Source organism: Montipora capricornis, chromosome 10 (assembly GCF_036669925.1).
Source record: "Montipora capricornis isolate CH-2021 chromosome 10, ASM3666992v2, whole genome shotgun sequence".
Classification (NCBI taxonomy): domain Eukaryota; kingdom Metazoa; phylum Cnidaria; class Anthozoa; order Scleractinia; family Acroporidae; genus Montipora; species Montipora capricornis.
The window spans coordinates 41,331,264-41,353,763 of NC_090892.1; the positions used below are offsets into that span (position 1 = coordinate 41,331,264).

Sequence of the window (22,500 nt, forward strand, 5' to 3'; positions counted from 1 at the left end):
AGTTACCGCGGCATGTTTACTCGCCGAACAGTGAAGCATCTGTGTCAAATGATGGCAAGATAACGGATTTCCGTAAGTTTCTTTTCCTGTCAAGTGTTATAAAGTTTGACAATAAATGAGTGAAGTCAAAACAAAGATCACAATCGCCCACCATTGTTTCTGCAAAGTCAAAAATTTACTCTCCAAGACGAGGTTATTTATCACCAGCTAATTCCATCATTTTGGAAATAGCAGCTACTTTATTATTCACCGGCGTCATAATTTTTTGCTGATTTTGGGGCTCATTTTGTTGAAACTCAAGCACGCTTCCAACAGACCTGTTTATTTTCATGAGACCTTTCCTGCTTACAGAGTTATACTAAAAATATCCTCCCGTATCACGTTTCAATCTTAAGCTCGAAAATTCAATACACAACATGATATTATAATTCACAAAGGCAGAAAATATCACAGAATCCTTTTCCAGCGAAACATTTTATTGAAACAAACAACATAAGATGCACTAAAACGTCATTCGCGTTGCAATGACTTTCCATTGCTGGTTAACGAGAATAACAAACTCACGAGGCAGAATGTATGTTTATATTTAATTAAGTTAGCACAACACAAAAACGCTAACCTCATTTTGACACGAAAATGCTTTACTATTGCCATAAAAACTATCCAGTTAAGCTCGCTTATTATAAAACATGATGAATTCATAAAGGCCACCTTTTCCAGCGAATAATTTTTTGAAACAAACAAGATATTTGCTCTTAGTGGCGAAAACCTCTTCCTATTTCATTGCGTGCGTGAAGACAAGAAACTCAATCGTGTCAAATTACAATGTACTTCAGGTTCAAACCCTTTCCTGAAGAACATTTTCCTTGAATAACAAGAAAATGCTTTACTATTGCCATAAAAACTATCCAGCACACATATAATAAAACATGATGAATTCATAAAGGCCTCCTTTTCCAGCGAACAATTTTTTGAAACAAACAACATATTTGCTATTATTGCGTGCGTGAAGAGAAAAAACTCAATCGTGTCAAATGTGCGCAATATTACAACAAACTAAAATTTCAGGATCAAACCGTTTCCATGAAGAACCGTTTCCTTGCATAATGAAGCACAAAATAGACGACAAGCTTTCTTTCAAATAATTCTTGGCTGTCACATTACCTGAAGACTGTGCAGAGTTGATCACAGATCCACTTAAGGTGTTCGATTCGTTCTCTGTCTTTGTTGAACCCATAAGTTACCAGAGAATTTTCCATTTGGTTTCAGTGTTCTACATAACAGCACGCTTGGTAAATATTATTTTAGAAATGCAGCCCACTTTGATTTCTGCTCGACGGGCGACAGATTGTTGTCGAAGTCCATTACTCGTCGCTTTTGAGATTCCAGGTGTTGGTTTTCACCGCCTGCGTAGTTTATCCAACTGACTTGTTTGAGGATCCAGTAAAACGCCATTCGCGTTACATGACATTCGACGCCATTGGAGGCTAAGTTAATTATTCTACTGTGTCCACCAGAGAAATCTACGCAGTTCCACTACCCTCTCGATCCTAAGGAAATACGCGCAGAAGGCTCTATGCACAAAGATACCACTTACCAGGGGAGTGACAGGCAAGACTTTTACCGACACGGAAGAAAAAAAAAAAAAAAACACCGAACAAATGCCCTCCATTTCTAGACTGGGATTGCCTACGGCAACCCAGTAATAATTATTATTTCGCGCGAAAACATAACATGTTATTTTCACACGTGAAAAGATCATTGTCGCTATAGTTACATACGAAAATCGCCCCTTTCGATGCCTTTCGTGGGATGATTTAGTATTTCATTGGTGTTTATATATTAATAGAATATTAAATGGCCGCTTGGAGATACGAAATTTCTCTTCTCGTGTTGAAAAGAAGAGAAATTTCGTATCTCCAAGCGGCCATGTAATATCCTCTATTTATTTCACAGTTTTTAATTGTTATATGACAGTGTCAAATGTCTATGTCTGAATGTCGCAAGAGCTATAAAATGCTGGGCTGGATAACACCAACCATAATAAATAATTAGCGGAATTGCGGAGATGAACAAAGAGTGGTTTCCTATAGAAATAATAGTATTAATTTATATGCACCGCACTGGCTGGTGAATATAAAGCAACACAATTTGGCAGGGCTCCCGCTGGCACTCGTGACCTTTACAACAGAAATAAACTTCGTAGATTATCAATTCTCTGTTGTTCAGCTCTGAAGTTATACTCACACAATTGTTCGTCTCAGATGTGCACTACTCACTTTGTCTTTGGCAAATAACTATTAAATATAATTAAAGTTACAGTGTATCGCACGTTTTTTTGTCTGATAGCTAGAGAGCTTATTTATTTATTTATTTATTTATTTAATCAACAAAAGAAGACATAATTTAAATGAGACTGTTATAGAAAATTCATAATGAAAACAAACAGAAACCACAAGGAAGTCAAACTATTTAAGCTCAAACTATTTCACAAATGAGAGCAAATAATTGTTATCTTAGTAAACACCTTACTTGGAAATATCACATAAACTTTGTCTGTAAAGAAATCGCTAAATCAGTTGGTATTTTATCCAGGACGCGTTTCTAATTATCCTGTAAGACCAAACTCATGCTGTACTATACATTAATTTATCCATACATTACTTATTGTAACTCTACGTGGTCGTCCACTTACGTATCTAATTTAAATAGAATTTATTATCTACAAAAGCGAGTGGTGCGAGCTGTTACAAATTCAGAATATGGAGCACATACTGCTCCTCTTTTTTCTAAACTGAAAATTTTAGACATCTTCCAAATCAATCCCCTCGATATTGCTAAATTCATGTTCCGCTACCACAATAATCTGCTGCCTCCACTTTTCTTCAATCTGTTTATGACAAACAGTCAAGTCCATAAATATGACACAAGAACAGCCGGTAATTATCGTGTGCGTTCCTGTCGCACGAACATTAAGAAATTCACAATTCTTTACGAAGGACCTAGGCTCTGGAACTGTCTTTCTGCCTCTATTACCAATTTGTCAAGCTTTCCTATGTTTAAGAACAAAGTGCTAGAGTTTTTATTAAAATAGTTTCTGAGTTAGTTCCTGCCGCACTCCTTCGCAGCCCTTATTTTGATTAATATTGTGATCTCGAGGTGGCCTCTCCTATAAGCCTGGTGGTTTCCTGAGGTCTCCTCGCCTAAGAACCTGCTGTATGCTTTTTTTAAAAAAAAATTGTTATACACATATAAAGGCAAATAAATGACGATGATGATGATGATGAACATATCTGCAAGATTCCTGCAGCTCGCACTGTCAATTTCTGCACGAAAGTTTGGTAAATTATACACCGTTCCAATGGAATCAAACAATGGTTGTGCCTTTTTGGGAACCCAACCAATAAATGTTCTTCTCTTTCTTCAGTTAAGCAGAACACGCCAGTGTAACGTAACGAGTACCGTATGCCAAGGTCTTTCTGAATGAAACTTCTTTTCCTTAGTCATTGTTGACACTTAATAGGCTCCTCCTCTATCATTATCAACAATCTTTTGTCCCTAGCTGGAGTCCATTTCCAGCTGTGCATGTCTCTATTTGCAGCAATATAAATTTAAAAGAATTTCTTTGAGCTTTGGCCGTGAGTTCATCTACCAAGTTACAATGTACGCATGAACCCTGTACAATGAGCAAATTAGAGCAGGTTTCCTCTGAGTTTTGGGGTTTAATGGATGTGCAATTATACACATCGTGCATGCGTTTGGTTACAAAACATGGGATCAAGATTTGAAAGTTTGTGTGGCGGAATAACAGATAAAGGTTGGTTAATTCCTTCTGCTTGACTATAATTAATCATGACTGTGTTCTTGTGAAGAGCATCTCCATCTAGAACTCGAGTAAGACTTCTCAACCTTACCCTATACATCTTTACATCTAAAGAAAAAAATTTCAATTCTTTGTTACTGAGCTTAAATTTGTTTGGTTATTTCTTCCGTTATATTTGCTATTTAAAGTTGCAAAAATATTTTGAGGGATCACATCACTGCTACTCACAAAGGTGAGGAATTAATAGCTTAAGACTGAACTATTTTTATGGGCTTTCATGTTTAACTTGTTTTTGTAACAAGGAAATGGCATAATATCTTGCCAAAAATAAAACGTGTAGAGACTACAATCTTGCCTGTGGTGTCTCCATTAGAGCTACATGTTGCAAGGCAAGGCTAAAAAAAGGCTTGTCACAGATATTTAATAAGACATTCATGATTCCTGCAAACACTTACATGTACCTCTGCTGCATGTCCTATTGTGTGTTCTGGCCTTTCCTATGTGTTATGGCAGGAGTTCGCCAGGCTCATCAGGACCTTTCAAATGGGTATCGGGAGGCAACCCCCTGCTCCACCCATTATTCTTTTTTTTTTTTTTTTAAATCAACCAAGAGACAATTAAGTTAAGATGCCTCCCTTGATCTGCCACTACTTTACGGACTCATTCTCAACTGTTTTAAGCTAACTTTGATATGTGTTGTGTTTGTAGACTTAAGTTGACTTAAGGAGACTTAAGGCGACTTTAGGTCCCAGAGTAGGCCTTCAAATTTTCCAACTTGTACAAACATTAATTGAAGTGCATATATGCCTGCTTTTATGAAAAGGTGATCACAATGTACAGCGACCTCCAGAGAGTATGTTGAATTATGTTAATGTTTTTTCCTCCTAAAACATTAGCTCAACTGAATCATTTTTGCCATGCCTTTTTTCTTTCTTGATTTCTCTCTTTCTTTCTTCTTTCTTTCTTTCTTTCTTTCTTTCTTTCTTCTTCTATTTTGGGGCCAATTAGGCCAATTTAAGCCGTCTTTTGGCATAGTTTCAGTGCAAATGGCCAAATTCTCATCAACCTGGTTTTCATACAATCAGCTAGAAATAGCTTATACTCTTAGTCTAAATCATACCTTTCTGACAAACTTTACTCAATCTCCCAAAATCTGTATCTCATATTTGTTACAAATTTTTCAACTGGGACGAGTATCGAAGTGTGTATATTGCGAATCCGTTTCAATCTTCGTAAATCTTGTTCATCTCAGTTTTATTTTCAATTTATACTTATTTATTTATTTATTTAGATACTTTCATAAACTCGTATCACATACAAATAGAAAAGTAATAATAATAAAAGAAAAAAATATGCAGCAAGCGACGTCTAAGGTATTGTTATACGTCATTAGGTGATTATTTTGGGCTTCTCTCTGCTCTCTGCTTTTAACATTATGAGCAATAGTTGAAAATAGCCTGTCGAAGCTCTTGCTTGAATTTAGGGGAAATCGGCAGAATTAAAGAAGAATGGGGAGTGCGGGAGATCAGGCATGAAATCGGAAATCTCTCGGGTTGGAATGTCTCCTATGTTTAAGTGGTGTTCATTTTATTTCCTTTAAAGTAAAGAGCATGGCAGAGTACGCGACCAAAGGACACCAAAAGACGGTCAGACGAACATACGCCAAGAGGGAGGACGACACATTCAAAGCTGGATTTCGCGTCGACGGTGATCTCGACCGCAGTCTTATAGCAGCAAGCGACGTCTTAGGTATTGTTATACGTCATTAGGTGATTATTTTGAGCTTTTCTTTGCTTTTAACATTATGAGCAATAGTTTACAATAGCCTGTCGAAGCTCTTGCTTGAATTTAGGGGAAATCGGGAGAATTAAAGAAGAATGGGGAGAGCGGGAGATCAGGCATGAAATCGGAAATCTCTCGGGTTGGAATGTCTGCTATGTTTAAGTGATGTTTTCATTTTATTTCCTTTAAAGTAAAGAGCATGGCAGAGTACGCGACCAAAGAACACCAAAAGACGGTCAGACAAAGATACGCCAAGACATTCAAAGCTGGAGCTCGCGTCGACGGTGATCTCGACCGCAGTGTTATAGCAGCGCGGGCTCAAGCTGGAATGAAGGTCACTGACTGGGGAGCCACGATTGGTGCAGGGGCAGAGTGCCATTTTTACCAAGTGACGTTTACCAAACGTATTGAAGTTTCCGCTAGGATTCTAGGGGCTGATGCGGTGGCGTACGTGGGAGTCGATTTGGAAGCTTTAGTTGAGGAAGGTAGCCTCATAGGAGCAGAGGCTAGAGCAAGGGCGACACTGAGTGAGTTCAAAGCTGGGCCCCTGCATGCCCACTTTGGTCTTGGAGCATCGGCCGCGGCTAAAGTGGAGGGCGGTGCCCTCGAACTCAAAATCTTTGGTTGTGGGTTGACGGTTGGAAAAAGGATTGGCTTATCCGTCTTTGACAACAACGTTTCGGTTGAGTCTGCAGCACTTGTTGGCAAGAATTGGTTATGGTAACCGCAACGTAAGACTAACTTTGTTCCAGAATTGTCAAAAATGTCTTTTGTGAAATGTAATTCGTGGTTGACAATTGCTGGTTTTTACTAGTTTTATTGGTATACATGACCACCTATACTAAGGTAAAACGAAATTTTGGTAGGAACACTTATACTTAGTAGCGCCAAATTATGCAACGACCTTCCATATATATATAATTATATATAGTTTACGTCATAGAAAGTGCAGCGTATGTTTTAAACGAAATGACGAGTGATAAGCGATGACAAGCTAAATTCTCAGGCTTTCTATTGTGTTGAAAACATTTTCTTTCATTGAAAAACTCCCGTTCCGTCCGCGTATTTGCTCTGTTCTAAACCGGTCAAACCGCGACACTACAGTGTATTACCGTCTCATATTTTGCGCGTTCTCTCTACCAAATGTGGTAAAATGGCGTAATAATGGAATAATAAAACCCCGTACAAAACACTTTCTATGTCGTGAGCTGTTTATTACACATAAGACGAGAATTTTCATTGAAATAGTTTTCTGAACGCAAATTAGAGACAAAAACTCACTAACAATAGAACCAAATGCAAATTTCATTTAATTCAATAACAAACTACGATTTGCACGACATGCACGAGTGATTGGCTCACTTGTGAAAGAGCTGTACGCCATTCTGATTGGCTGTATAGGTTTTTTTCACATTTCAAAATAAAGCGTACAGATTTGTACAAATGAGCTTTACGGAATAAAATTCTCATTTTAAGTGTAATAAATAATTATATCTGCAAATGGTTAGACGTTCAAGTCTTCTCGGATAAGGACTATAAACCGTAGGCCCCGTCTCCTGCATTTTCAGTATTACATGGTTAGCAGGAGACGTTAGAGAATCCAAAAATTTATCGAAAAGAGTAGGGCACGTAGTTCCCGGTGTTGTGGTCTGGCCTTGTCTCACGGGTTGGTGCTTCACATAGGGTTAACCTCATTGCACCTTTCCCCCTTGGACAGAAATGTTCTTCTGACGTGTCCACAAATAACGACTTTCTGCACGCTTGCCCCGTAGCCAGTTCTTATCATTCTTGCCATGCCTTTGATTCTTAGCTTTTTTTTTTTGTTGATTATCACTTGTAATTCTGCGTCAGTTTTGTTTTGATTGTTTTACATGCTTGCGCAAGTAGCTAGTTTGGGTCGCATTTACATATATATTTTTTTACATTTACCGAATACAGCCTAGCCCTCACATTTGAGGTTTATTGAAATGAATTGCACTTATACAATTAAATAATAAATCATTTGAAAATGATTGTGGATTCTTTATTTATCGGCCAAATTTCATGATCGGGTTTGTTGGTTTAGATAAGTACATGCATATATGCTTTTCGGTCTCGTGCGAAATAAAATCAGTTGGCTTTTTATGGGTGCCATACTAGGATAACTTCAAATTAGTGTCGTTTCAAGATAACGGTTGAGAAATGACTGACCATTCTTTACTCTCACACAATTACAGAGCTAATTTGAGAGCAAGGACTAGCTTGTCACGCGACAAACGATTACGTACATGCGAACAACAAATACCGCTAGCGTTACTATGGCAACGACAAAATCTCCGACACTCTCCCTCCATACTTCTTCGAAGAAAAGGTATGTACGTAGGAGATTTGTTACGATGAAAAACTAATATTAAAGATCCTTAAATGGAGAATTGGTTAAATGTTGACCAAATACGTTATACGATCAGAGTTATATGAGTAAAAAGTGGCTACACAGTTCCATTCTCGAATGCTCCGTTGTTTTCATCCGTGATCTCACTGATGCGCACGCGCGCTGCCGCTGCTGCATCTCTTCTCGGACGGGGTTCGGCAACACTTGTGTCAGCGGGAGTTACAGGTTCTGTGGCCTTCCTGTCACAAATAAGTTCCAGAAGGAACAAGTGCTGTATGGGTCGCTCACAGGTAAGACCTGCCGCCGCATTCTCGTTCCCAGATCCCATCGTTTCCCCGCTGACTAAGAGAAACGATGGTATCTGGGAACGAGAATGGACCTGCCTTCCCTGAGTTTTGCCCCTCTCACGATACCGTCTCTTCCGACAAGTGTCGGTTTTCACTGTCACACCTTCACTGAAACCATTCAACATGTAAAGTCAAGAATAAACAGTCTCGCAAAGATTTAAGTTTGCGTGATGTTTCGTGCGGGAGATATTCGAGAAATGTTTTACTCAAATTTATAAGACTTTGTATGGACACGCCATGTTTGTGTCCCTCGGAGGGGCTTAAATATGGCGGCCGGAAGCAAACACAAAAACGTATGTCATCGAGTTTTGCTATAAAAAGCCTGTAGGCGTCTTCTGAGGGCTCATAAACATCTACATGAGTACTTATTCTCATACAAGGACTGTTTAGATTGCGAAATCTCAGCGGATAAATCACTTTTTGTAACCTAGGTGACAGCATTCTCGGCCGCCATTTTAATATCTTGTCACGCAAAAGCTTAGAAATTCAGCCTTGCTTTATCAAAAGAGGAAAAACCCAATCAAACTGAAAATTTGTAAAAAGATAAGTCTTCAGCTGTTCTAATAAGTAATTAAACTAAACCAAAATCTCAAAAGGATTGATAATTCCTTATTTTTTAATTTTGATGACGTCACCTGAAAACCAAGTTCGATTATTCCCAGGGTCCACTTATTTCGATTTTTCTCTTCCGATTGTATGATAGCTACTTCTCCAACCTTTGGCACTATGCTTTCTCGACCATGCGACATTCGGTGACGTACTCGCACGCCACGCATGTTCGTACTACTTCACCGTCTCCACATGGCTTTTTAGCATTTGTGAAGGTGTTTCTCCCTTTTACGCAGGTCTGAGTCATCGATGTGATGTGGCTGAAGTTCAAGCAAGGTATTGGTATTGATAAACAGCATGGAATTTGGGGTTAGTACCGGCAATTAAAGGTACTCATCAAGGTAGCAGAGGGGGTGGTTGTTGAGAGCTACTTCAACATCCAAGAGAACTACCGTTACCGATGGTCTTTTTGAGTGCCGTTTTAACCAATCCAATCATTCTCTCAAATTGTCCTCCCCACCAGGGCGCGCGACTCAGATTGAATTGCCAGGTGATGGAGTTGCTGGTCAAGAACCCTTATAATCGTTCATCTCTCCTTACTTGTCGCATACACGCAGCTGCTCGCACAAAGCAGGGGCACCCAACGTCAATTTTCGGAAAATATCTGTTCGGAAGACGATTTGAGATCTGGAATTTTCGGAACATTTGTTGTAAAATTTCTTCCTTGCCTGCCTGTCCTAGGATTTTTCGAACATCTGAAAAATGGTATAATTGCCCATTTTTAACGGATTTTTACCCTAAAAAGGTCACCTATCATTTTCGGGAGCCTTTTTTCTGGCTGAACTTTTCGAAAAGGTAAGTTTTAATCCCTATAATTTTCGGATCACTAGACTTTCAGCTAGGAAATCCGAACAGATGAAAAATGTTTAGGGGATAAAAATAAGCCTATATCTACCGTTTAAATACTAAAATAAGTTTGACAATGCTATGTCTAAGTGGTTTTGAACTATATTCTCGTTGGGTGCCCCTGAAAAAGGTTTGCCCATTGTCGGAGTAAATCCTCTTCGGTCTACCTCTACGAGGGATGAAGCGTTTAAGGCTTGAGAGACAGTCTGTCATGTCAAGGTTTGGTAGCATGTCCAGGTAGATGCCTTGCGTGAGACTGCATTCATAGAGTAAGGCGTACGCTTTGCCTTTTCTTTGTATAAGATCCGATATCTTAAAGGGCCAGCATAGTCCAGTCCTATGACTTGATAGGCAGACGTGCCCTGCGTGCGTGTTGGGGGAAGATTTCCAGGAGATGGGGCTTCGTAAGGGCTTGATTACTTTTTTCGCCAGGCGTCTCAGCCGAGCAATCCAACACCGTTTACGTTCGCGAACCTTGGCCATCGTCAGCCCCACTCTCCCGGGTAGAACAGTTTTGTGAGCACGCAGGACTAGTTTCTCGGCTTAGACAAGCGAGTCTAAAACATACACTGGGTGCTGCCCTTGAATCCTTCCCCGACATTCGAACACACCGCCATCATTCTTGTGAAGATTGAGTGCGATCTCAACCAGAAAAATGTCACGTGTTGAAGTTAGTTTGTCGTGAGAGGACCAAATTCTCTTTCTATCTTGGTCTTACGTGTGTTTTTCACAAAGCGTGAAACACACGCGGTAATCCTCATCGCTCCCCAGTAGCTGCACTTGTCAAGGCGTTCATAGAAATCATTCTTCTTGACTGCAGCGTGAAGGAGTTCTCTGGTACCCATCGCCTTGCTCTCGCTTCTGCAGTCGCCTCAAGTACCTTTTCTGGTGGCCAGTCGTCCCGGTTACATAGCCAGCTACAGTAGGTCTGTACCGCCAGAAAGTATCGCCAGTTACGTCACCGCCCCTACTAGCTAAGTCGGCAGGATTTTCTTTGGTTGGCATGTGACGCCACTCGTTGTCTGGACAGCGTGTGATCTTGTTAACACGATTAGCAACGAACTGCTTGTAATCCCCCTGACCCTTAATCCAGTACAAAGCTACAGCACTTTCCAGCCAAGGTGTCTGGGTCTGAACAATGCCATCAACTAGAGAGTATAACATAACCAATAAATTTTATGCAGAGTTGATTCAGTTTTGTTTAGGGCAGAATTTAGGAATGCTTTTTCTACAGAAGATGACTCAACCTCGATCGTTTGGAACAATAAGAACATTAGAATTAATGGGAAACCGGTTTTTTATAGAAGGTTTTTTTGAAAAAAAATTCATTTCTATCCGTCAGTTAAGATTGCATCTTAGCAATGCAGAGTCTTTGGATCTCATACGGACTGATTTCAAATTGAATTGTAACTTTTTGGTGTGGGCTGGTCTAAAGTTCGGCCATACCTGTTTCGTTAAGAGGGAAGGAAGATGATGTCAGACTAAGGAACGCGTTGGGTTTCTATGATAACAATACTTTTTTTGATGCCACGTAAGCCAAAAGTAGAGGGTACTACAGATTTCTTATTCGGCTAAAAGCTACTTTACCAAATGGTGCAAATAAATTGCAAAGTGAGTTTAATATAGATGTTACTAATTTGACCAGGGTCTATAGTTTGCCGAAATTAGTTTGTTTAGAAACTTTGTTACGCGATTTTCAATTTAAAGTACTTAATTATATAACCTGTACTAGCATACTTTTAAAGAAAATGGGTATAGTGGAATCTGATTTATGTACGTTTTGTAATTTAACTAAGGAAGATTTTGAGCACTTATTTTTTAGTTGCTCGTTCTCTCTCATATTTTGGAAAGACTTTGAGTTATGTTGGAAGAAATGTACGAATTGTAATACTAATTTAACCTCGCAAGTTGTAATTGTAGGCATCAGTGGCAATAATAATGTTTTTTTTAATTACTGTATTATACTAGGGAAATCTATTATTTATTATTGTAGATGAAATAACGTAAAACCAAATATACAATTTTTTAAGGTTAAGTTAAAGCAAAAATACCAAACTGAATTTCGCTCAGAAGAATGCTTCTCTAGACAGTTTTAATCAAAAGTGGTTATTCAATCCTCTGACGCTTAAATTTTGAAGGAGTATCCGTTGCGAAATGCATTTTCTGTTTGTCATGCCCGGTTCCTTTAGAATTTAGTGTTATAAACTTTGCTTAGCCTTAGTTTGTGGTTGTGCGTGTGTAAGTGTGTGTTGCATCTTCTAGCAATGCCTGTAATTTATCTTTTTTTGGAAATGCTATGTAACGGTGTAAATAAATAAATAAATAAATAAATAAACAGAAAAAAATATATATATTGACGTTAAACTGCTGTTTTTTCTTTTCATTTAAATTTAATTAATTAATACAATATAAGAATCAGCGTTGATGCTTAGTCCTAATGTTAGAACCTTTTTGACCAAAAACGCAGCAAAATTGCAACAATATTACTCATAGTTCCAGAGATGGAACATTTGAAATCTAATCGCTCACTGCTTAAGGGCCGCGTGTTTACCTATACCCCCGGGACAACTCCATCCAGTATCCGTGACCAACGTACACGAACAGGTACGATTCGTCAATGTAGGCTCTCGATTCGTACCGGCGTCCATGCACCACATGATCACATCATCACCACCACCACCACCACCATCATCATCATCATCATTTTATTTCAATGTTCAATTTAGCAAATTGAAGAAATACACAGCCCGCATAAAGCAAACCAAATCGAGGAGGGCTGTATAACTTACAATCACATTTAAAAAATTAGATTGATAGTAAGACAGGTAAATAAATAGGTATACACATACATTCACAGATAGCTAGCATTTACATAGGGCAAGAACCTGTAAGAAGCTGACATGAAACACAAGGAAGTAATAATAATAGCTAGGGTGTGATAAATGATAACCAGTAATTTTTAAGATTAACATTGAGACCTCAAAATAATCATTCTCATCACCAAGCACCACAAGTAAAAATGAATTAAGTTTTTTTCCTTAGTTTGTGCAAGTCAGGCTTCAGGCAATTCCATAGCTTAGTTCCAAAAATGGAAAGCGAATTAAGTCGAATACTTCTGAAGGAATCAAGACATTTTAGTCCATGGTCTTACGCTGGAGGAGTTACCTTTAAAGGGATACAAACATTTTTCGGGCGGAGCGTTTTGTATGGACTTCCATCAACCGGATTATCAGGGCGTACAGAGGAGTGGCGACAGGGTAGCATAAACCGGCGTCCATGCACCACATGATTACAACACCATCATCATCATTATCATCATTTTTTCCTTAACAACCCATAAGTTACCAACATCAGAAAATCTAGTGTTACATGAATGAACGTCGGATGAACAGATGAAAAGATCACAGATATTCTGAGGAGCACAATTGATAGATGTGTCATGCAAAAGAGAACATACTGTTTGAAAATAAGGCATATTGAGGGTAAAACATTAGCGAAGACAAACAAAGAAATAGCATGAGAACATTAACGAAGAACTCGTTTTTGTAAGATAAAGGGTTAGTCTTCTGTAACAACATCTTAGTGCGATGGTCGAGTTTTCAATTCAAATTTTAAGAAACGTTTCTTTTAATACGCTCCAGTTGAAATTGATGAGAATGATCTCGGCTTTTCCCAATTTTAGCACGGCCCAATATTTACTGATGAAGCACGAATTGACATTTCAGAGCGCTTCGTGGCATAAGCGATCGATACCATTCCTTACAGTAGATTGCCTTGAATCAAGTTACTGTACGTAACTTTCACCTGACTATTGATTGGAAAAATAAATACACTATTGAACCTGAGTCTCACCATTTTCGGAGAGGGGTTGGGGTGGTCTCGCAGGGTCGCTACTTTCGGGATTTATTGCCGTTACTTTTGAGGGTCGCCTTTTTCGGGGGCGAGGGGGGGGGGGGGGAGGGGGAATCGTTACTTTCGGTAGTTTACGGTATTGCAATAGCCTTGTGTATTACACGATGATTGGTATGAACCTGAAAGTGCTTCAAGTGCCGTTTAAATAAAAACTGAAAGCCGCTTGCTTGAAGACATTGGACAATTTAATTTCCTAATTTATTCACACAAATAGGTTGATAATAAATTTTAATAATGTTGGTTTCTTGACGCCGTGGTCACTCCCTTCTTAACACAGATCTCTCCCCTTTTTTATACACGGGCGTTGGTTACACAGATAAAAGACATGTTGTATCGCAGCCCTTATAAGGACTAGCTCGTCCTTACCTAACCTCCAATTAGTGTCGTTTCAAGAAAACGGTTGAGAAACGACTGACTATTCTTTACTCTCACAGAATTACAGAACGCATACTAGGTACTAAACGCAGACTGAGAATGAAGACTGTTTCTCTTCTGATATGTGACAACATGTCATCTAGAAACATGCCCAGTTTCACGCAGTCGCTTTTCCGCGATCATCCTTAGTATTATTGTGGAATATTAGCTTGCTTGCTCGTTTCTTCAAATATTTTGTCCTTTACAAAGCGACCAGGCCACAGGTTATTAATCTGCTCATGCGGCTTACCTGGTTTGTCAGCTGAGGCTGCCCTGATGCGAAGACTGCGGACGACCCACGTTCAAAGATCGTCATATGTTATGTCACTTGTCCTCGTTATCTCGATATCATATTGCGTGTAGCTATTGTTAAATATTGATATGACAGCTCAAGGACAAAGTGAGGAGATATGAGAAAGGCTTGAAATTCTATTTGGGAACGACTGTGGCCTGGCCGATTGGGGGTAGCATGTGATGATACCGATAGGTCTGGACCCCTATTGTTTGCGATATATATATAGTTTTCAAAAAATTGTAACGGTCACTTTTGAAAATGTGTGTTGACTAGCATACGAAACGTAAGTTTTATAAAAATGCGTTGGAATACAATGTTTATCACCGCTGTTTGTGTTATTTTCTTAACCAAGCTGCTATGGCCTAAAAACAAGAGTTTATACGATATTGTTTTCCTTTTCTTTTTGTCTGTCATTTTAAATTATCCGGCTGGTTATATTACCGCTGTACACTCGTTCCCACACTCCCGTTCTCGGTGCCTCGTTCACCTGTTTTGGTAATGCACCTATCAATGTTAAGCCCCAGGAAGGGGGACGGGTATGAGGTGGTGATTTTGACATTTTCATTTAAAAAAATTCAATTTCCTCACTCCTGGGACAAAATAATTGGTCAAAATGTCCACCCGGCGGCAAGTGAAGGTTGTAAAATGTCCTTTGTACGATCAAAATTGCTAGCCTGGGGACGTCACCGTATGATCAAAATCTCTACCCTGGGGACAGACCTCACGATTAAACTCCCGTGGTTAGCCCGGCCCCCCCCTCCCTGGGCCTTAACATTGATAGGTGCCGAATTTGTGCGTATTCAATATTGAACTATATGCAGAGCGCGATTTAAACTTTTCGCCTTAAGCGAAATTGTAAAACTGATTCGCTGCGCGGTGAGGCAGCGAAATAAAATCTGCACGTACGCATTACGTTTCTCTATACATCTCGAGATCGAATGCCGCGGATTTGCAAAGTCAAGGCGTAAGGGAAATTCATTGTCCTTACCAGGCTAACCGTCTTGCGTGACTGTTAGGAGCGTGACAAATGTAACTCCTATCCTCTCCGGGGAAATTCTTCATTCCTTCGCTATTGACGAAGATTTAAACTTTCCGCGAGTGCAATATTTGGCAATTTTTGATTTTCCCCGTTGGATTAGCAAGTTATTGTTTTCGCCGCTCATGAGAATTATTCAAAATGGCCTTTAATGATTACTTCAAGACTTGTTAACAATAGATTAACAATAGCTATACGCGAAAAGTTCAAAGTCCTCTGCGTAGGGCAATTCTAGTCTGCACAAAATAAACCCGCGACACGTGTAATTTGACAGTACAACGAGGGACACCGACAAGCAACCGTCTCAATCTCTTTGCACAACAACAAGATGGATTCCTTACAGGGTAAGTTGCTTTCTCTATTATCAAATGCTTATGAGGAGTTATAACATCTGAACGCTGAACAAAGGAAATCTCAACCAAGGCCGACTCTGTTTCCATTTCCGATAGCGACTTGAAGTTTTGAAATAAGCGTCGGCACGCGACAGGGTATAAGATTTGAAGTACATCCAGACTTTCTATTGCCGATTTACAGTGAAACACTACAGATTCTCGACTTTCCATTAAATACTCATTGCGATCGTCAGAAGTGTTAGTGGTCGTTAGTGGTTTGATGTTAGAAAGACTCCAAAGTCCAAGTTGATATAGATATTCTTCCCCTACAAAATTGGCTATTCTGTTTTTGTCACGCACGAAATTCGAGATTTGCGTTGGTGCTGAGAAATTATCATGTTATTTGGAAACCTGACTAAACTACAAATGAAGTCGAGCTGAACTTGAAATCGCCCCATCCGCTGAAATGAGTGTTTAAGAAGTTCAATGTCGGTTCCCTTTGTAGGTCCAAGTACGGCTAAACTCCATGTGACTTGAACGTTTGATTTATTAAAGTCAAAGTACGCGGTGCAAGAGAGAAAGTAATTGTCGAGTTAGGATCTCGAGTTGGATTTCGAGTTGGATTTTTGAGTCGGACATTGCGTTTATTTTACAATATAATTTTTTATTACCCGTCAGCCGTTCGTAGTTGCAAAGTTCGATTCGATCATTCCACCCCAGCTTTTTTTTTACTTCTAACAAATTTATTTATTTCATCACAACGCACTACTTTAATACAATTACTTACGTTACTTACACGGCCTTATACTTATACGACTTACAATACGATAGTTATGCACCGATCAACTCGACATCCCCCTCCCGGGCAAACCATGGGCATTTGAACTTTTGAAGATTGAATCGTTCAAATTCCCGTCCCCTCGGGCGCAAATAGTGTTGTCTGTCTGTTCCTCAACTTTTGAAGATCTTTTTTGTAAGCCAATCGCTCACAAATGCTGTATCTTTTCCTTTAAACTCTTCCCTCTCGTCCAAACACATGTTTTATGGCTGTTAGCGACTTCGGCGCCTGAAAAGAGAAATCATTTGAAACCTGACTTTCCGGGTTCAATTTTCCCCGCCACACGCAGGCAAAGGTCAAATTCCCCACTCGGGCACAGAACGTTGTCAAATGCCCGGGGTTTGCCCGGGAGGGAGACGTTGGAGTTTTGATAAATTTGATCGGTGTATTACTCCACTTACAAAAATAAATCATGGAACACGCGCACGCATCCACTCATCCACTCATCAGGACGTCACATGTCGATCAAAGTCGATCATCGAAAACGTAGTCGAAAAGTCGATAGTACTCGATATTTTATTTTATAGTTTAATTTGTCGATTGTCCAACCCGAACAGCGATAACTTGCCGGTATCGCATCAGATGGCAAAGAACAGCACACATCATCAAGCTAATTCGATTTAATTCAGCAAACAGTCCAATTTCTATCATTTTAAGCAGATTCATTGCTTTCCGATACAAAACCTTTATTAATCTAAACTTTGTAACACCTACTGATTCGTGACAGAGATTGGTTGCTTGCTGCCGGTATATTTCTAATGTTCATACAGTGAGCTTGCGCTTCCTGTGCTTAAAATAGAATGCCACCGCCGTCCGCAGTCCCGTAGTGGATGGATCAGAATGAAAACAAAGAGTCAAATGGACTGTCATCATCGCGGTCCGCAGTCCCGTAGATCTCGTCTTTTGTAGGTAAACTAGTGTAATTTAGATGACAAACATGACTGAGGGTGTTAACGAGGTCATACCATAAAGCTCTGCAGTGTTTTTTTTTTTTTTTGGATAACTATTGCGTGCAAGTTCGTGCGTACGCCCACGAGGGACTCGATTTTACTCAGGCAAGTTATTTATGATTTAAAGGGGGTAGAAACTGTGGAGCTACGTCGGTGGAGACTATTACAAGATAAGTTGGTTTTATCGAATGGTCCATTGTATGCTTAGTTACCGGGCCTATGACTGAAAGTGAGGCTGGAGTTGACCTTGTTTTGAAACAGATCTCCCTCCTTTTCTTGTGTTAATGTTGTTGTCACTGCTTTTCTTATGCAAATTATTACTAATTAGCATAACAACAAGATCATTAACATAAGAAAAGGAAGATCTGTATCATGCATAATAAGGTCAACACCAGCCTCACTTTCATTTAAGGGCCAGGTAAGTAAGCACACAACTGTAAAGAGGTCTATGGCCACCTCAGAGATTCGAAAGCAGACGTTTCGAGCGTCGTCGGAGCGAATCATGATTTAGATTGGATTTACCGCATTCTGAAGATGTCCTTCCCATTCCGTTTCATGTTGGTTTGCTCACGCTATAAAATTGATTAACTTTATAATGGCTTGCCATCCCAAGTATGATCCCCATGAAGTTTGTAATGTGTTCCTTGCGCTACAAAGTTGTTTACAAATCTGGCTGCCCTTTTAATAGTTTAACATCAAATTATCTTTAATTTCCGAAGCATTTTTGTGCATCGCAAGCGTTTTTCAATGACGAAAATAAAATTTAATTCAACTTCGATTACCGACACTGATTGACCTTGTCATATGCAAATGAAGGTCGACGACAAAGCTGTTGGATCTCGCTGCTCTTGAAATACCAACTGAACAACTTACCCGTAAACCAATATTCGGACCTTTGCTTTCGAACGCACCCCATTAATCTGATTATTGCTAGTAGCAACGAAAAACTAAGAAATTAGTTTCCACGACCAGCTAGAGACTAAACATCAACGAACTACAATAAATTGTCATGATACACCTGTAATAATGCATCATGTAATTTCCTTAAAAATTCTGGCCAAAATTACAATTTTTCGTGTATCCTACCAAATTTAGCGTCTCTGCAAAGTTTCATTTAAAAAATTGATGCAAACTCGTGTATTACTTTCCAAATTTTACAAAGACATGTATGGTAAGTTTGAGGTTCCATATTTCGGCACGTTTGCACAAGATATTTATGTTATTTTAGAAAACAATCCTAAGAAAATACGCGCGCTGATTGGTTAAAAATCGTGTTTCTATGACTCGATGGAAACAGAACTAGCACGAGCTGTTGACGTAGTGATGGCGCGAGCAAAGAGAATTTACATTTTGATAATTAGAGTTAACAAGTTGTTTTCCTTTTTCTCGTCGCGAGTTTTCTAAAAGAAATAGGTGACGTAAGGCAACCTTACACAACTCAAATTGCTCATTCTACTCAAGTCACAGAACATCAACAGATCAAAAGTCTCCATATTTTTCTCCAAAATAAAAAACAAACAACAACGACTGTGAAATAATTATTATTTCGCGCGAAGACATGATATCTTCACACTTGAAGATAACATGTTATTTTCACACGTGAAAAGATCATTGTTGCTATAGTTACATACGAAAACCGCCCCCGTACGTTTCGATGCCTTTCGTGGGATGATTTAGTATTTCATTGGTGTTTATATAATAAATAGAATATTAAATGGCCGCTTGGAGATACGAAATTTCTCTTCTCGTGTTGAAAAGAAGAGAAATTTCGTATCTTCACGCGGCCATATAATAGCCTCTATTTATTTCACAGTTTTTAATTGTTATATGACAGTGTCAAATGTCTATGTCTGAATGCCACAAGAGCTATAAAATGCTGGGCTGAAATAAAACCAACCGTAATAAATAATTAGCGGAATTTTGGAGATGAACAAAGAGTGGTTTCCTATAGAAATAATAGTATTCATTTATATGCACCGCACTGGCTGGTGAATATAAAGCAACACAATTTGGCAGGGCTCCCGCTGGCACTCGTGACCTTTACAACAGAAATAAACTCTGTAGATTATCAATTCTCTGTTGTTCAGCTCTGAAGTTGTACTCACACAATTATTCGTCTCAGATGTACACTCAGTTAAATTTACAGAGTATTGCAAGTTTTTTTTTCTGATAGCTACAGAACTTATTTATTTATTTATCCATCAAAAGAAGTCATAATTTAAATGAGACTGTTGTAGGAAATTCATAATGAAAACAAAAAGAAACAACAAGGAAGTCAAACTATTTAAGCTCAAACTATTTCACAAATGAGAGCAAATAATTGTTATCTTAGTAAACATATCTGCAAGATTCCAGCAGCTTGCACTGTCAATTTCTGAGCGAAAGTTTGGTAACTATTACACCGTTCCAATGGCATCAAACAATGGTTGTTCCTTTTCGGGAACCCAACCAATAAATGTTCTTCTCTTTCTTCAGTTAGGTAGAACACTCCAATGTAACGTAACAAGTACCGTATGCTAAGGTCTTTCTCAACGAAACTTCTTTTCCTTAGTCATTGTTGACACTTAATAGGCTCCTCGTCAATCGTCAATCTTTTGTCCGCCAATTTGATTCTCCTAGCTGGTGTCCATGTCTAGCTGTCCATGTCTCTATTTGTAGACTCGCGTGAGTTTGATTCAAGTCACGTGACCATAACATTCTCAGAATTGGTAGCCTTTCCTCCAGCGGTAAATGCAAAACTCAAGGCTCAAAATTACATGATGAGGCATTTCTACGCGATTTATCAGCACACGTACCATGAGGTTTTAAAGGAAGGATATTGTGAGCTTTAGTGGTAGCATCAGATATGAAAAATATACACCCAGCACGTACATCCAACACTTGCCCTACAAGTGAATTTATGGGGATGTCTGCTTTCATACTTGCCTAGCACATAAATTTAAAAGAATTTCTTTGAGCTTTGGCCGTGAGTTCATCTACCAAGTTACAATGTACGCATGAACCCTGTACAATGAGCAAATTAGAGCAGGTTACCTCTGAATTGCAGTGTAATTATACACATCGTGCATGCGTTTGGTTACAAAATATGGGATCAAGATTTGGAATTTTGTGTGGCGGAATAACAGATAAAGGTTGGTTATTCCCTTCTGCTTGACTATAATTAATCATGACTGTGTTCTTGTGAAGAGCATCGCCATCTAGAACTCGAGTAAGACTTCTCAACCTTACCCTATACATCTTTACATCTAAAGTAAATAATTTCAATTCTTGTTACTGATCTTAAATTTGTTTGGTTATTTCTTCCGTTATATTTGTTTTTTAAAGTTGCAAAAATATTTTGAGGCATAACATCACTGCTACTCACAAAGGTGAGGAGTTACTAGCTTAAGACTGGACTATTTTTATCACGGGCACCCAGCGTCAATTTTCGGAAAATATCTGTTCGGAAGACGATTTGAGATCTAGAATTTTCAGAACATTTCTTGTAAATCTTCTTGCTTGCCTGCCTCTCCTATAGGATTTTCGAACATCTGAAAAATGGTATAATTGCTCATTTTTAACGGATTTTTACTCTAAAAAGGTCACCTAGAATTTTCGGGAGCCTCTTTTCTGGCTAAAATTTTTTAAAAGGTAACTTTTGATCTCTATAATTTTCGGATCACTACACTTTCAGCTAGGAAATCCGAACAGATGAAAAAATTTTAGGGGATACAAATATGCCTATATCTACCGTTTAAATACTAAAATACGTTTGACAATGCTATGTTTAAGTGGTTTTGAACTATATTCTCGTTGGGTGCCCCTATTTTTATGGGAATTTCATGTTTAATACTTGTTTTTGTAACAAGCAAATGGCATAATATCTTGCCAAAAATAAAATGTGTGGGGACTAGAATCTTGCTTGTGGTGTCTCCATCAGAGCTACATGTTGCGAGGCAAAGCTGAAAAAGAAGGCTTGTCACAGATCTTTAATAAGGATTTACATGATTCCTGCAAACACTTACATGTGCCTCTGCTGCATGTCCTCTTGTGTGTTCTGGCCTGTCGTATGTGTTATGGCAGGAGTTCTCCAGGCCCATCAAGACCTTTCAAATGGGAATCGGGAGGCAACCCCCTGCCCCACCCATTATTCTTTTCTTTTTCTTTAATCAACCAAGAGACAATTACGTTAAGATGCCTCCCTTGATCTGCCACCACTTAACTGACTCATTCTCGACTGTTTTAAGTTGACTTTAAGGTGTGTTGTGTTTGTGGACTTAAGTTGACTTAGGGCGACTTAAGGCGACTTTAGGTCCCAGAGTAGGCCTTCAAATTTTCCAACTCATACAAACATTAATTGATATTTATGCAGCAAGCAACGTCTTAGGTATTGTTGTACGCCGTTAGGTGATTATTTTGAGCTTTTCTAAGCTTTTAACATTATGAGCAATGGCTTAAAATAACCTGTCGAAGCTCTTGCTTGAATTTAAAGGGAAATCGGCAGAATTTAAGAAGAATGGGGAGAGCGGGAGATCAGGCATGAAATCGGAAATCTCTCGGGTTGGAATGTCTGCTATGTTTAAGTGATGTGTTCATTTTATTTCCTTTAAAGTAAAGAGCATGGCAGAGTACGCGACCAAAGGACACCAAAAGACGTTCAACCGAACATACGCCAAGAGGGAGGGCGACACATTCAAAGCTGGAGCTCGCGTCGACGGTGATCTCGACCGCAGTGTTATAGCAGCGCGGGCTCAAGCTGGAATGAAGGTTACTGACTGGGGAGCCACGATTGGTGCAGGGGCAGAGTGCCACTTTTACGAAGTGACGTTTACCAAGAGTATTGAAGTTGCCGCTAGGATTCTAGGAGCTGATGCAGTGGCGTACGTGGGAGTCGATTTGGAAGCTTTAGTAGAGGAAGGTAGCGTCATAGGAGCAGAGGCTAGAGCAAGGGCGACACTGGGTGAGC

The 22,500-nt window shown here is 39.2% G+C and overlaps 2 protein-coding genes across 3 annotated transcripts in view; both read left to right on the top strand.

The window, feature by feature from the left end:
- LOC138021773 (uncharacterized) overlaps positions 1-7,614 on the top strand; it is an 18,583-nt gene extending 10,969 nt beyond the window's left edge. For both annotated transcript variants that reach the window (XM_068868772.1, XM_068868773.1), the window contains exons 2-3: positions 5,426-5,572; positions 5,797-7,614. In XM_068868772.1, the coding sequence (XP_068724873.1) occupies positions 5,426-5,572; positions 5,797-6,329 (680 nt within the window). In that variant the 3' untranslated portion in view covers positions 6,330-7,614. The remainder of the gene's footprint in view (positions 1-5,425; positions 5,573-5,796) is intronic.
- Positions 7,615-15,623: 8,009 nt separating this feature from the next.
- LOC138019178 (uncharacterized) overlaps positions 15,624-22,500 on the top strand; it is an 8,282-nt gene continuing 1,405 nt past the window's right edge. Inside the window, exons 1-2 of the mRNA XM_068865874.1 lie at positions 15,624-15,779; positions 22,147-22,500. The exon at positions 22,147-22,500 is cut by the window's right edge and continues 1,405 nt beyond it. Of these exons, the coding sequence (XP_068721975.1) occupies positions 15,764-15,779; positions 22,147-22,500 (370 nt within the window). The 5' untranslated portion in view covers positions 15,624-15,763. The remainder of the gene's footprint in view (positions 15,780-22,146) is intronic.